Source organism: Leopardus geoffroyi, chromosome D3, assembly GCF_018350155.1.
Source record: "Leopardus geoffroyi isolate Oge1 chromosome D3, O.geoffroyi_Oge1_pat1.0, whole genome shotgun sequence".
Taxonomy (NCBI): domain Eukaryota; kingdom Metazoa; phylum Chordata; class Mammalia; order Carnivora; family Felidae; genus Leopardus; species Leopardus geoffroyi.
The window spans coordinates 66,582,068-66,595,018 of NC_059339.1; the positions used below are offsets into that span (position 1 = coordinate 66,582,068).

Sequence of the window (12,951 nt, forward strand, 5' to 3'; positions counted from 1 at the left end):
TCAGAGATGGGAGAAGTTAGAGAGATCTGAAGCAGAAGAGATTGTGTCTTATTGGCGTTGAAAAAATAAACTGCCATGTTTTGGAGAAGGTCACGTGGCAGGGACACACACGGCCTCTGGGAACTGGCGGCCTCGGTCGTACAGCTGCCAGGAAGTGGATTCCGCCAATGACCTTGGAAGAGGACCCCGAGCCTCAGACGAGACCACGGCCCCAGCAGCAACTTGATTCAAGCCCAATGAGATGTTGGAAAGAGGCCCAGCTAACTCGCATGTGGACTCCTGGCCTGGGAAATGGGGAAATAATACATCTGCGTGTTCTTTTGCTAAGTTCACAGGAATTTGTTACCCGGCAATAGAAAACTAATACATCAGGCTTCCCCACTGGGTGGGCGGAAAAAGACCTGGCTGGGTGGTGACTCATTCCAGGTCACCTAGCCAGCTGATGGCAGAGGCCAGGGGACCTTCCCCGACTACCTGCTCTGAGGTGGAGCTCCAGGTTGGTTGCTCGGCCTGCCCTCCACACTCCCTCCCACTATGTACTGGTTGGCTCCTTCCTTCCCTCGGGGTGGGCACCATCCCAGGACCCCGGGACCAGCACCTCTATTTTCTTGATGATGCCCACATCCAAGCCAGCAACATAGAACTCCTCCACGGAGCCACAGCTGAAGCCCTTCTTCCCCCGGGGGAAGTCCAGCCAGATGCGGTTACTGCGTTCATCATCCTCCCCGATGAGGAGGACAAAGGCCCGGCTGTCAGTGGCTGCGTCCTTGTGTTTCCCGGTGGTGACTGACACGTAGTATGGAATCACTGCAAGAGATCAGGGGGCCCAGCCTCAAAATGGGCCAGGTGGGCTCGGGGTGGGCTCACAGATTTGGAAATGACTTTTGGAGAGCAAAGTGCACCAGAGCTTTCTAGACTGGTGAATTATCTATGATGAGCGTCTACTCTCCAGGGGATGAGAGATCGGTATCTCCCACGCGAAGATCATCCTAAAAGAGCATCCTTGACACTTCTGGAAAGCCCCGTTGACCAATTATCTCAGTTGTGCCCAGCACTCCCTTGTGAAGTAGGGTAAGAAAATAACCTTTCACCAGGTACAGGGGTTAGATGCCTGAAAAGCTTACTGCAGTCAGCGAAAATAAGGTTGTTAAAAACAAGGCCTCACAGAAAGTAGGAATTTGGGGAAGAAAAATAAAATAGCATTATATGTGTAGCATGGTAAATGAAAGTTCTAGAAGGCATCCCCATTTCCAAAACAGACTAGATTAATCCACAGGAAAACTTGCTCAGGTAGTGCAGCATAGAGCTCTAGTTGCCCAATGAGTACCCATTCTCCTTGCAGCTAGGGGTGGTCATAAAATGTAACCAGATATTGTTGGGTGGGTTTCTGGGGGAACTTTCTGACTCAGCTGGAAGGAGCACCCTTTTACCCCTTATCCTTGCATTCATTCTGCTTGGAATGTGGGTGTGATGGCTGGAACTCCACCAGTCATCTTGGAACCATGGGCAGTCTTTAGGAAGGAAGTCACTGACTTTATTGGAACTGCTGTGCCTGTCTCGTTGCCTATATGTGAACTTTTATGTGTGAAAAAAGGAAAATCCCTCATTTGTTTGAGCTACTATCTTGTCTATGTCACTTGCAGTTACTAACTGATACAAGTTGGAAACCCTTCTCTGGGAATATCTTGAGAGACAATGCTCTGGTATAGGTTAGAGGTTATATGGTTATAGGTTATGTAATTTGTATCTCTTTGAAAGTTTCCAAACTAGACTTTCTTGGCTGGAATTACCAGTACTGTTTTGTGCACCTGCCAGTGGCCTTATTTCACCTTTATAGGAGGATCCCCTTGGCCTTTCACAGTTTATCATAGTGCTTAATTCAGGAGAAATACTTCTTGTGGGTCCTGTCATTTATTTACATAGTGAGAAGGTAGAACAGAAAATGACTGACGCACTCTGGCCAGCCCCAGAGACACCCGCCCCCCCCCCCCCCCACACACACATTGTCTCCTGGGGAAGAATATAGTGGTTGTCATGCTCTATACTTAAGAGAGCTGAACAGATAGGCAGTGCCTTTAAATGTCCAATAGACAAACACAGAACTAGTTTTTCTCAAAACTCTGGTTGGAACAATGAGCTTGTCAGGGCATTACAGCATCACTTTATGGAGGAGGGGAAAACTGAGGCCAAAAGAGTGACTGTCCAAGGTCACATATATTATTGTCCAAACCAGAAATGGAACTTAAATCCCCCTAAAGCCATCTTAGAAATTCTTCCTCTGTCTGACCACATCACACTGTGCCTTAAGTCTACACGGCTGAAGTCCTCTGTGTGATGCTCTCCTGACATGCAAAGTGTTCCGACTGCTGCTGTGTGGGTCTGGAGAGAACTGTCCCAGGCCCACGGGGCTGAATCTACATCCTGAGGGTCTGGGTGAGGGCAGAGTTCACGGCGATAGCCTCCTGGTAGTGGGTCAGTGGATTAAAGGTATCATCACCCTGACTACTCTTAGCCTTCGTTTCTCCATCGGCAACAGGGCTGATGGCTGCCCCTGTTGGGCTGTTGTGGGGATGGAAAACTCGGTGTGAATTACAAAGCGCTAGGTAGAAGTCACATGAGGGTGGGGCTAATGCATGGCCTGTCCAAGAACAGCTTGAACACACGTCCCGGTGCCTGCCTCCCCTCTGCTGAGCCCCCGGCTTGGCCTACCTGGCCCCTCCTGCACGTAGTCAGCCATGGGCCCCGTCACTGTGGCAATGTCGATGTCGGCCATCTTGGAGCTCAGGGCGATCTCCCAGAAGTCAGCTGGGCTGCTACAGTTGCTGCTTCGGTCCCCAGTGTACTCCTGCCCAGGAGCATGACCCAGTCCCCATTACGGCTCTGGCCCCTTCTGCCACAGTACAAGGTACGGCTGAGCCAAGTCCCCCCACCCCACACCGCCTTTCCCACACCTTCTCATAAAAGAGCCTCTCGAGCCTCCCGTCTTCCTTCTTCAGGGACAGCCAGCGCCCGCACAGGAACAGGAACTCGTCCTCATTGGTGTCATTCCAGATCTCCACCTTCTCCACATACCAGTCTGCGCACCACTTGGTGTTGTCGTGGCGGAGCTTGATCTTGTAGATGACACCCAGGTCAGCGGCCTCGATGATGAAGGTGTCGGCCTGCGGAGTCCAGGTGTGGGGACTCGGGTGGGGGTGTGCCCCACCTGCACCCACTCCAACCCCGACCATCCAGTACCTTCCATACCCTGCAGTTGTGGGGCTGAACAGACCTTCCTAGATGGAAACCCTCCAGGCCCAAGTCCCTACCACTGAGCGCTTGGTATTCTGAGGCCTCCCTCACTTCCACAGCGGCCCTGTTTTGCAGTCCTGTTCCTCCTGGGATAAGCCTTGTGGATGCTTGGAGGATGGAACGCAGGCAGGAGTGGGCCAGATGAGGGCGCTCAGCCTGGCCCTGGTACCTGGATGTCCTCGTTTATGTTGAGTATCAGCACGAGTTCAGGTGGGAGGCAGGAGGGAGTAACGGGGAGGGGCTCGAAACGCCCAGGGGGAAGCTGGGAGGCAGTCAGAGTTGCTGCTGGACCAGGCCCAGAAGAGAGACAGAGCTGGGGGAGGTCAGGCCGAGGGCTCAGGGACAGCAGCTGTGGTGCAGGTGGTTTTATGTGGGGTGTGATGTAAGGCCCTCTGGGTCGGATTACCCCTTCCATAAAGTGTCCTTACACTCCTGGGTGCTTGGACTCTTTGGGGATTGTTCAGTGAGATGTGGAGATCCAGGCCCTGAGTGAGGTATGGTCAAAAACACAGGCTGAATGTGGCTGGCAGGACTGTGAAGCGGGGCAGGAGAGGCCGGTGACCCTGAGCTACAGTGTTTTTCTTCCAGAAGGTGGAAGATGTGCTGAGTCACTGCTGAGTGCTGGGAACCCAGAGATAAATCCGATAGGCAGCGTCTGCCCCTCCTTGGGACCTCACGGCCCAGAGAGGGAGAGGGCCAGGTGGATAATCACAGCCCATGGGTGAGGAGCAGCCACCTGCCTGGGGACTAGGGGCGGAGCTGGGAAGACTCTCCAGGAGGTGGCATTAAGCTAAGGGTGGGGGCCGGGCCTTTCTGGCACCACAGCAGGTGACTGCAGGCAGAGGAAACTGCAGGTGGGCAGTGCGTGGCTGACCCTGCAGGCTGCAGGGCTCTGCTACCTGGCTGAGATCACCAGAGTAAAAACAGGCACAGCCTATGACACAGCGATTCCACCTCTTTCCTTCTGTCCTCAGGAGGGGACTTTATGTGTGCACAAGGATGCGTATCGCAGGGTAATTTTTACAGTGGAAAACTGGGAGCCATCTGGTGTCCAGTGCTTGGGGAACGGCTAAATAACCATGGTGATATTGTGTGCAGAATGTCACATGTGTGGTGGTTCCGAAGAATGAGCCAGCTTCATCTACACTCGAATATCCTGACACAGGGAGATTGCACGCCAAAGGCAGGCTGAAGAAGCATTCGTATAGGAATGATGTCATATATATATATATATATATATATATATATATATATATATGGATTCTCTATGGGCATACGTACATGGATGCAGAGAAGATGCCCAGAAAGGTCTGGAAACAGGAGAGAGCATGGGGTATTCTGCTGTGAACACTCCATACAGGCTGGCTGGTGGGCCATGAAAGGTTGTGAATCCTACAAAGGGCCCAGGCCAGATCTGGGGATCAGCGGAGAGCCCTTGGCCGGCTGAGTGACTGTCACCTTTGGCTAGGTGACATGAGGAGGTGCGGCAGGCAGCCAGGGTGGTTCAGGAAGCCAGGTAAGCTGAGAAAGGGCTAAGGAGCTGACAGGGCTGGTCTGGGAGCCGTGTGGAAGGGAGACTCTCCAAGACCTGGCTTTGGACTAGATGTGGGTGGGGGGATGCTGAGTAGGAGAGGGTGTCAAGGGGGACTTCTATATTCTGGAGGAGATAATTAGAGAAATGGAAGCTGCTAGATGCTCAGCAGTGAAGTTAAAGTCACGTAAATCATCCGTGACTAAGCCAGAAGCAGCTCCAGTTCCCTTGATAGGACATCATAACTGGCGGGAAGGAAAGGGAAGAAGTGGTGTAGAACGGGACAAAGGTTTTTCTCGTGACATAACAATTGCCTAGAGAGAAAAAAATCTGACTCTGAATCCAGGTGGAATGGACTGCATCACCTTCATTTATAAGTCCATTCATTTATGAGTATGTATGGTGCCTCTTCTGTGCCCGGCTCCGTGGGTGTGGCCACAAACCAACATCTACCTGTCAGCTCTGCACATTGCTGTCTTACAGTGCAATCACCAGATGCTGGCTCCGGGCATCAGCGAAGGCAGCCGAAGGTGAGCTCCCCAATCCTCAGCACTGATGAAGAGCTAGGCACCTCAGAGTTTCTAACTCAGTGAACCTACTTTACGGTGGAAGAAACTGAGGCACAGAGATGCGAAGAAACTTGCCAAAGATCACAGGGCTAGTCAGTGTCAGAGCCAGGATGTGAACGTGGGTGATCTGGCCCCAGCCACAGGGCTGACTGCTGAATGGCACTGCCACATCCCACAACAGCATAGGTGACAAAGCTTGTCCCCAGTATAGAGTCCGGGACATCGCGTGAGCCACTTAAGTGTACCTCTCTGTATTCCATTTTTCCCCAAAATGGATAGGCCTCCTATTAGCTACCTTACCGGTGCAGCAAACCATTATATCTCGTGTGTGTGTGTATGTGTGTGTGTGTGTGTGTGTGTGTGTGTGTGTGTGTGAAATTATTTCTCCCTGATACAAAGTGTTCTTACATCTCTTGTCCTGTTTTTCAGCCCAGGGGTCTAAGTAGCTATCATACTGCTACTCCCACTTCCAAAGCAGTAAACCAAAGCTAAAAGTCAATGGTTCCTATCCGGATGATGGAACAAATGGATGGGAGCACCAGGGCCTGACTTCCCCGGGACCTTGAGGCCAAGGCTGGACTCCTTCCAGATGGCGGGGCCCATGGGGTCACCAGATGGCCGCAGACCCGCTTAGACGACACCTGCTATCCTTGCTCCAGAGCTCATTTCCTCCTCACAAGTAGGAAATGTTTCAGTGCCAAGGATCATGCCTGGCTGAGAGTCAGGCTTAAACAGACCCCTACTAAACACCCACTGCTCAGTACAGGAAACCCCTGCATGTGCATAGCCAAAGGCAAGACCACAGATTGGGTTACCTTGCTCTGATCACCTTGCAGCTACAGCCTGGTCTGTGGGGAGTTCTGGCAGATTTAGGTGAATGGAGTGAAGGCAAAGAGGCTGAGGCTGTGTGAAGGGGGTAAGGCAGAAAGGGCCTGGGAGAGAGCAGAGCTACCGTGGGGAGAGGAGGGAAGTCGAGGGGCTGAGAAGAGAAACTGGGACAGAGGTCTTCCTTTTCCTAAAACCCCAGCAGGTCAGAGCCCTCTGCCTAATAGAGCACTTTCTTGGTACTTCCATCGATAGTTCAGGTCAAAGTGGACCTTAGCTGGGGGAGCGGGGTACTTGTCTGCTCTTCTAATCCCTCCGTGGCTCCCATGGGCCTCAGTTCTGCCCAGAGCTCTGCACAACACAGCTTAGCTGATTCACATCGGGCTCCTCATTTTACAGATGGAGAAACCAAGTCCACACAGGTTCAACCAGATAAGGAGCTGACAGGAGAGGCAGGCCTCCAGCCCCCGCCACTCTGATGTTCACCCCCATGCTCATGATCCGCCCATAGTGAGCTGGATTTTCTGATGATGACCAGCATCCCCCCCCCCCGCCCCGCCCCAGTACAGCCAACTCAAACAGGCTTCTCAGTTGCTCAAACCCTACCCTCTGGTCTACCCTCCACCCCAGATGCAGGGCCCAGGGCCCATGCACAGGCTCAGAGAGGGGACCAGCTGCTCTGCAGGGAGAAGTGCAAGGCCAACCGCCCACATGAGGGAGCTTGACACCCCACAAGGTTCACAGACAGCTTCAGGGACCAAGAGCTGGCCCCCAGACACCTGGACCCCGGAGGGGAAGGGAAGGGGGTAAAAACTCTGTGTGCCCCACATACCGTTCCTTTCTCGAACTTGTTGGTGCGGTTCTCTGACTTGCCAAGGTACCGCTCCCCGGTGTCCCCCAGATCTCCATAGATGGTGATGTAGACCTTAGCGTCCGTCCCTGCCCCAGGAACATTTCCTGTAAAGATCTGCACCGAGTACAGCACAACTGGGCGTGCAGTTGGACAGACAGACAGACAGACAAAGGGAAGAAAAGAGTGGCATTGGCTTTAGGATTAAAGGAACTGGATTTGTAGGAGGTATTAAGCTCCTGGCCCACATCTCGAGGAGGCGTTAGTGTCTTCCTTTTATTTGGTCAATTATGGACATTCTGCTACAAATCTGCAGATTCACCAGTGGGAAGTTTGCCCATCTGATCTGGACACAGGTGGCCCCTAAGACCCAGAGGATGGAGGTTCCTCCCCGTAGCCCTCAAGCCATCCACCCATCCAGCTGTCTGTGCTTCCAGCGGGGGAAGATGCCAGAGACTGCCTGGCGTGTGTGCACGCTGTGGTCACTAAATCTACCTTCCCTGACACACGGACAACAATATGCCTGCCCGGGGCCCCCTGGGTGGCTCAGTCGGTTGAGCATCTGACTCTTGATCTCGGATCAGGTCATGATCTCACGGTTGGTGAGTTCAAGCCCTGAGTTGGGTTCTGTGCTGACAGCACAGAGTCTGCTTGGGATTCTCTCTCTCTCTCTCTCTCTCTCTCTCTCTGCCCCTCCCCTGCTCTTGTTCTTTCTCTCTCAAAATAAATATAAATTAAAAAAAGAATATGCCCTCCTACTTGAGGGTGACTAGTACCCATGCCAGTTCCTTCTAAGTGGTTTTTAGAAAAAAATCCAATGTTTTTGAAAGTATAGCCTCCCCATAGTGTCCATTTCCTGATTTTTAAAAAATATTTATTTACCTGAGCTGAAATCAAGAGTCAGACACTTGACCAACTGAGCCACCCAGCTGCCCCATTTCTTTATTTTCCTTTATTCTCCAACTCCCTGCCATCCAGCACCTGCCCCAGTGACTGACACCCTCTTCTTCAGCTCCCATGGCCCATGGGAAGGGCTGGATAAATACTGGTGCCACAGTTATTAAAAGTTATTCATGAAAATAAAAACCAATGCTGTCTTGTCTTTGTTTTGCTGCTGTGGGCTCGTCGAGGAAGAATAAAGTATCTCTTTTTCCAACTTCCACCCCTAGGGGAAAGGCAAGAAGTGCATTTTTATGTGGCTAAGAATTCTCTGTCCCCTCTCCGTATTCCTCTGTCCTAAAAGCTTTGGAGTTTCAGGCCAAGGAAGAGGGGACTTAGCCAGGTTATCTCCAAGGGGAGAGATGGAGATTGTGGCTTTGAGGTGAAGGGCGGGAGTGGCCAGCCTGGAGGAAGGTTGGTTTCCCTAGCCTGCGTGCGGCTGAGGGTTCGGGAGTCCGCTTGGGTGGTGGGAACCCCTCATCTGCACACAGAGTCCCCGCAGGGGGAAAGCTGAGGTGGTTATCTGGGAAACTGAAGCAAGGAGGGCTCATGGCCAGAGAGAGGGTCTCATGATGAAGCTGAAGTGTTTCTGGCCACACAGAGAAATGCCGACCCGCATGTCTGCGGAGAACCAGCAGCAACCGTCACCATGAGTTGGGAGGACATAGGTTGTCGGTGGTACCCGCCCTGGACTAAGGGCCAGGCCCCTCCTGTGAGGCTCAGGATTCTTATGAAGCCGAAAAAGAGGGATCCCCCGCTCCCTGCAGTGACTGAGATGGACTTTCTCACCAACCCCTGCAAAGTGGGCTCAGACCACATTTAATTAAATCAAAAAAAGGAAGATGATGTGAGTTACTCATACCCATGGTTATGGAACACGTTCACGCCCACAGAGTGGTTCCTATTATTTTCCTCTTTTTCCCTTGGACTCCACAGCATCATTCTCTCCTGCTCTCCATCTGCCTCTCTGGTCGCTCCTTCTGGAGCGGCTTTCCGGGTTCCTAATCTTCTTCCCGCCCCCCAGATGCCTGGTTCTGTCCGCTTCCCTCAGCTCCCTTCCTGCATGCTTTGGGTATTGACCTCTCTGAGTTCCCCGAGCCTGTGTCTCCAACCCAGTTCCCTCCTGTGCCCTGGATCCACAGCCTTGTCACCTGGGGGACACGTCCGCCTTGACTAGATGTCACAAACTCACATGCAAACCCGAGCTCGGCTCCCTCCCGCACGCCCCTTCTCCAAACCTTTTCCCCAGCCACCCTCCCGGCCCAGTGCTCTGCTCTGCCGACCTCTGACCTCCGAGGTGCCCCGTGAGCACAGCTCCCCAGAGCCTGCCCCCTCAGCCAGGGCGGGAACCAGAACCAGGCCCACTGCCCTCGGGCCCTACCTTGCTCAGCTCAGCACGGCATCTGTCAAGCATTTCATGTGCTGCATTAATAAATAAAACCTTCTCCTTGGTGTTTGAGAGTCAACATTACCCAAGTCTGTCTGGCTGACACTGACATGAGGTGACATTAGGAATCCTGTCACAGTTTAGACACAATCGACTATCCTCCCCTTCATGTTTTCTCCGCATTCACTTCCCAGCCGTGCATTCAGCCCTGCTCCGCACTGAGGTAGGACCTTTGCCAGGAGCCCTCGTCCCAGAGTGGGGTGCTGTGTCACCAGGGGCTGTGGATGGATGGCCCTCCCTCTCCCCCTCCTGCACCCCCACTGCTCTCTCCAGTCCTTGGGGAATGGAACACTGATTCCGCTTCTGGGCGCTGAGCAATGCAGTTGTGCAGTCAAACCCGGCTATTTCTGGATCCTCCTCCCTCCCTTGTCCCACCCAAGCCACACGGCTCTTGGTGGAAAGATGTTTCCCTAGAAACATCGCCAGGCACCGAGTGGGTTTGTGGCATGTTATTAATACAGAACAGCCCAAGTGTGCCGCTGGGATAGCTTTCCAGGGCATCCTCTGGGACCCAAGTAGAAGAGGGAATTTTCCTCCAGATTTAACAGCAAAGGGATTTGGGTAGGGAAAGGCACATTACGGAGGCAACACTTGTTTTTATCTCTAACCGAGTGGCAACTGAGATCAAAGGAAATGTTAGAGCTATAGCTGGTTTACATCCCCCTGGTTCCATATGGGGCCGGGAATCTTGGATTTTAGTCCAGTTTTTTCCAGAAGGAATGCAAGGCAACATATATGAGCCGAGTCTCCAAGCCTTCGGGGCATCTCTGATCCGTGCAGACCGCCCCCATGGGGAGCCTGTGGTATTTTGCACCTCGCCAGTGGTAGAAAGCTTGTTTTTGGCAAGGAAATTTGATTTTTGATACAGCTAAAGCTTATTTAGGGCTGACTGAATAACCTGGGGATTGACAGGACAATGGCACTGCTGCTCAAAAAAGAGGTGTGACTATCCCTGTCGTCCAGGAGGAATGCGTGCCTGTGTAAGGGCGTGCCCACACACTCGCATGCACACACAAATACATGCAGTCCAGGATGCTTCTTGAATCGTACGCATCCTGTGAGAGCAGAGAGGACCAAGCCTTGCAGAGGAGTAGTGAATAAACGAAGAGGAGGGAGGCCACAAGGATCAGGAGAATCCAGGCACAGAGCACACATGGGATGCAGTGTCACCATCAGGCCACAGAAAGACGTGCAGTGACACAGCTGGGACCCTGAAGAAGAGCCTGCCATTTATCAGCTGTGTGAACCTGGGCAGGTTAGGCAACCTCTGTGGGCCCCGGGTGCCCTCTCTATGGAGCGGAGATAATAACAGACCCTGCCTCCTGGGGTGCAAAGACTCGGCCTGGCATGGGGCAGGTGCCCTACGAGGAAGGGCTGCTGCTGACTGTGAGGAGGGCACCACACTTACTGTCTAGAGGTTCCTCCACTTCCTTGTAGACTTGCCTCAAGGACCCATCTCTCATGTATTTCTCAGTGAAGATATCATAAGGAACCAGTTCTCGAATGGTCTTCTTGTCATCCTCTGACGTGGCAAGCCATCGGTCACAAGGGAAAGTCAAGGTCTCTGTGCCCTGGGGTGAGGAGGCAAGAGGAAAATTAGCCCTTTGTGTGGAACCTTCTGACTTCAGTGATTCATCAGCATGTCAACACTCATGGGGACCAATGACAAGGGTCATAGAGCCCCACAGATAATGCAAAAGCCACCAAGGGAGGCCAGTATATCCAGTCTTATTCAAAGACTTCAACAACCACATCGGGGGTTGGCTCTTGAAGGTGGGGCTCCCAGGGTAACTTAAAAATAGGCATCAGAACCTCATCTCACAGACTCAGATTCAGTGGGTAAAGGGAGGGGCTCTGTATTTTTAAATTGCTCTCAGGTCACTCAACCACAGCCACAATTGAAACCTGCCTCCCACGTTTAGAATCGTGTGGCTTCAGGATGTTTGCCAAGTTGTTCTGGTGAGTTTTTTTCTGTGAGTTGACTTTGAGCAGCGGGAAGGGCATACTCGGTCACTCACATACTGAGGGTCACTCAGTAATGTGGCCCTGGGGGTGGGGCACAGAGACGGGGCTGCCCAGATGCAGAACCGGGTTCTAAAAGGTTCTGCCCTGGACCGGGTTCTAAAAGGTTCTGCCCTGGACTTGAGCTGGTTCCTGTACTCTGAGTGAACTGGGTGAACTGTCTTCAGATTTTACCTCAACTTAATAAGGCTGCAGGTTCTTATCAGGAATCTGCCTTGAATCTCCTCTGGAAAGGGGCAAAAGAAACTGCAGGACAGATCGGTCAGAAACTCACATCTTTATCGGGGAGGAGCCTGCGGATGTCCACGTGGGAGCAGTGCCACCCCGGATTTATGCCTGTGTTGTCATGGCCGATCCGAATTTTCTCAATGATTTCCCCTACGTCTTCTAACTGTGGAAAGGAGAAAATGCACCAGATGGTAGTAGCAAAGTTCAGGAAGGTAAAACTCAGCAACATACTGTCTGCCCAGGGCATCCACTCTTGAGTCCCTTTGAACTTCCAGGGGCCGCTTTCTCCCAGTATGCCCCTGCTGTCCAGCCAAGCCCGCCCCCACTCTCCTCTCCACACGCCATGCTCATGCTTCCCTTCCTCTCTCCCCACTTAAAATCAGCCTAGATTCCAGAACGCAGTTCCATCAACCTCTGGGAGGCTGTTCTCCTTTTCATGGTGGAGCCCACCTCTCTGTCTTCCATTACTTACCACTGTGGTAGTTCATTCCCTGCTTGAGAACTGATTTGGGTTTCAGAAGAGGAATTCTGGTTCTGCCCATGCCCTGTCTTGTCAGCTTGACCTTCTCCTTGGCCCCTAAGGGCCCCTCTGTCTCCAGCTACCCCTCTTCTATATCCTTCAAATTCCAGTCCCTCAAGCTTGATGTTCTCTTGCCACAGGACCTTTGCACATCATCATTCAGGTCTCTTGCCACAGGACCTCAACCTCATCATTCAGGTCTCAGATCAAGGATCACTTCCTCAGGGAAGCCCCCCTCACCACCTCAAGAAACTCAAATCTCTTCATGAGAAGCTCTTACAGCATCCCATAGCACCCCTCTCCCCTGCACTTCTCACAGTCAGAAGTTTGGCTTCATTTGTGTAATATCATCTTCTCTACCACTGAAAGCCACAAGGGCAGGCACTGCACCTGTCCTTGCCCATCATTCTATCCTTAAAACCTAGAACAGAGACTGTGAACCCCAGAACTCAGGATACCTTTGCTGAAAGGATGAAAGAATGAGTGTTTCCTCATCTGAAAAACAGGTGTGACAGTATCAGTCAGGTACTGTCCTGTGCAATGTTGACCTTAACCATGATCGTACGGGTGGAAGACTCACTGAATGGAAAAGCTGATGCTTGTGTCTGAAATTCAGGAGACACCATGTCTTGTCTCTCCTGCCTGGAGCCTATGGCACAGGGTGCAGGAGAGGGACTCTTGTCAGGAATGACTGATGCCCTGATCCTTCCACATCCTTTAACGAAGCAG

The 12,951-nt window shown here is 52.3% G+C and overlaps 1 protein-coding gene and 1 long non-coding RNA gene across 2 annotated transcripts in view; one reads left to right on the forward strand and one right to left on the reverse strand.

Annotated features, from left to right (window-relative positions):
- LOXHD1 (lipoxygenase homology PLAT domains 1) overlaps positions 1-12,951 on the reverse strand; it is a 159,809-nt gene that overhangs the window by 31,844 nt on the left and 115,014 nt on the right. Inside the window, exons 27-32 of the mRNA XM_045457288.1 lie at positions 11,749-11,865; positions 10,861-11,023; positions 7,049-7,203; positions 2,952-3,161; positions 2,710-2,845; positions 599-807 (exon numbers count right to left, since the gene is read on the reverse strand). Coding sequence (XP_045313244.1) covers positions 599-807; positions 2,710-2,845; positions 2,952-3,161; positions 7,049-7,203; positions 10,861-11,023; positions 11,749-11,865 — 990 coding nt within the window. The remainder of the gene's footprint in view (positions 1-598; positions 808-2,709; positions 2,846-2,951; positions 3,162-7,048; positions 7,204-10,860; positions 11,024-11,748; positions 11,866-12,951) is intronic.
- On the forward strand, positions 4,589-6,847 carry LOC123588065. Its single transcript, XR_006707681.1, has 3 exons — positions 4,589-4,807; positions 5,306-5,352; positions 5,821-6,847. It is a non-coding gene; the product is annotated as an uncharacterized LOC123588065 (long non-coding RNA).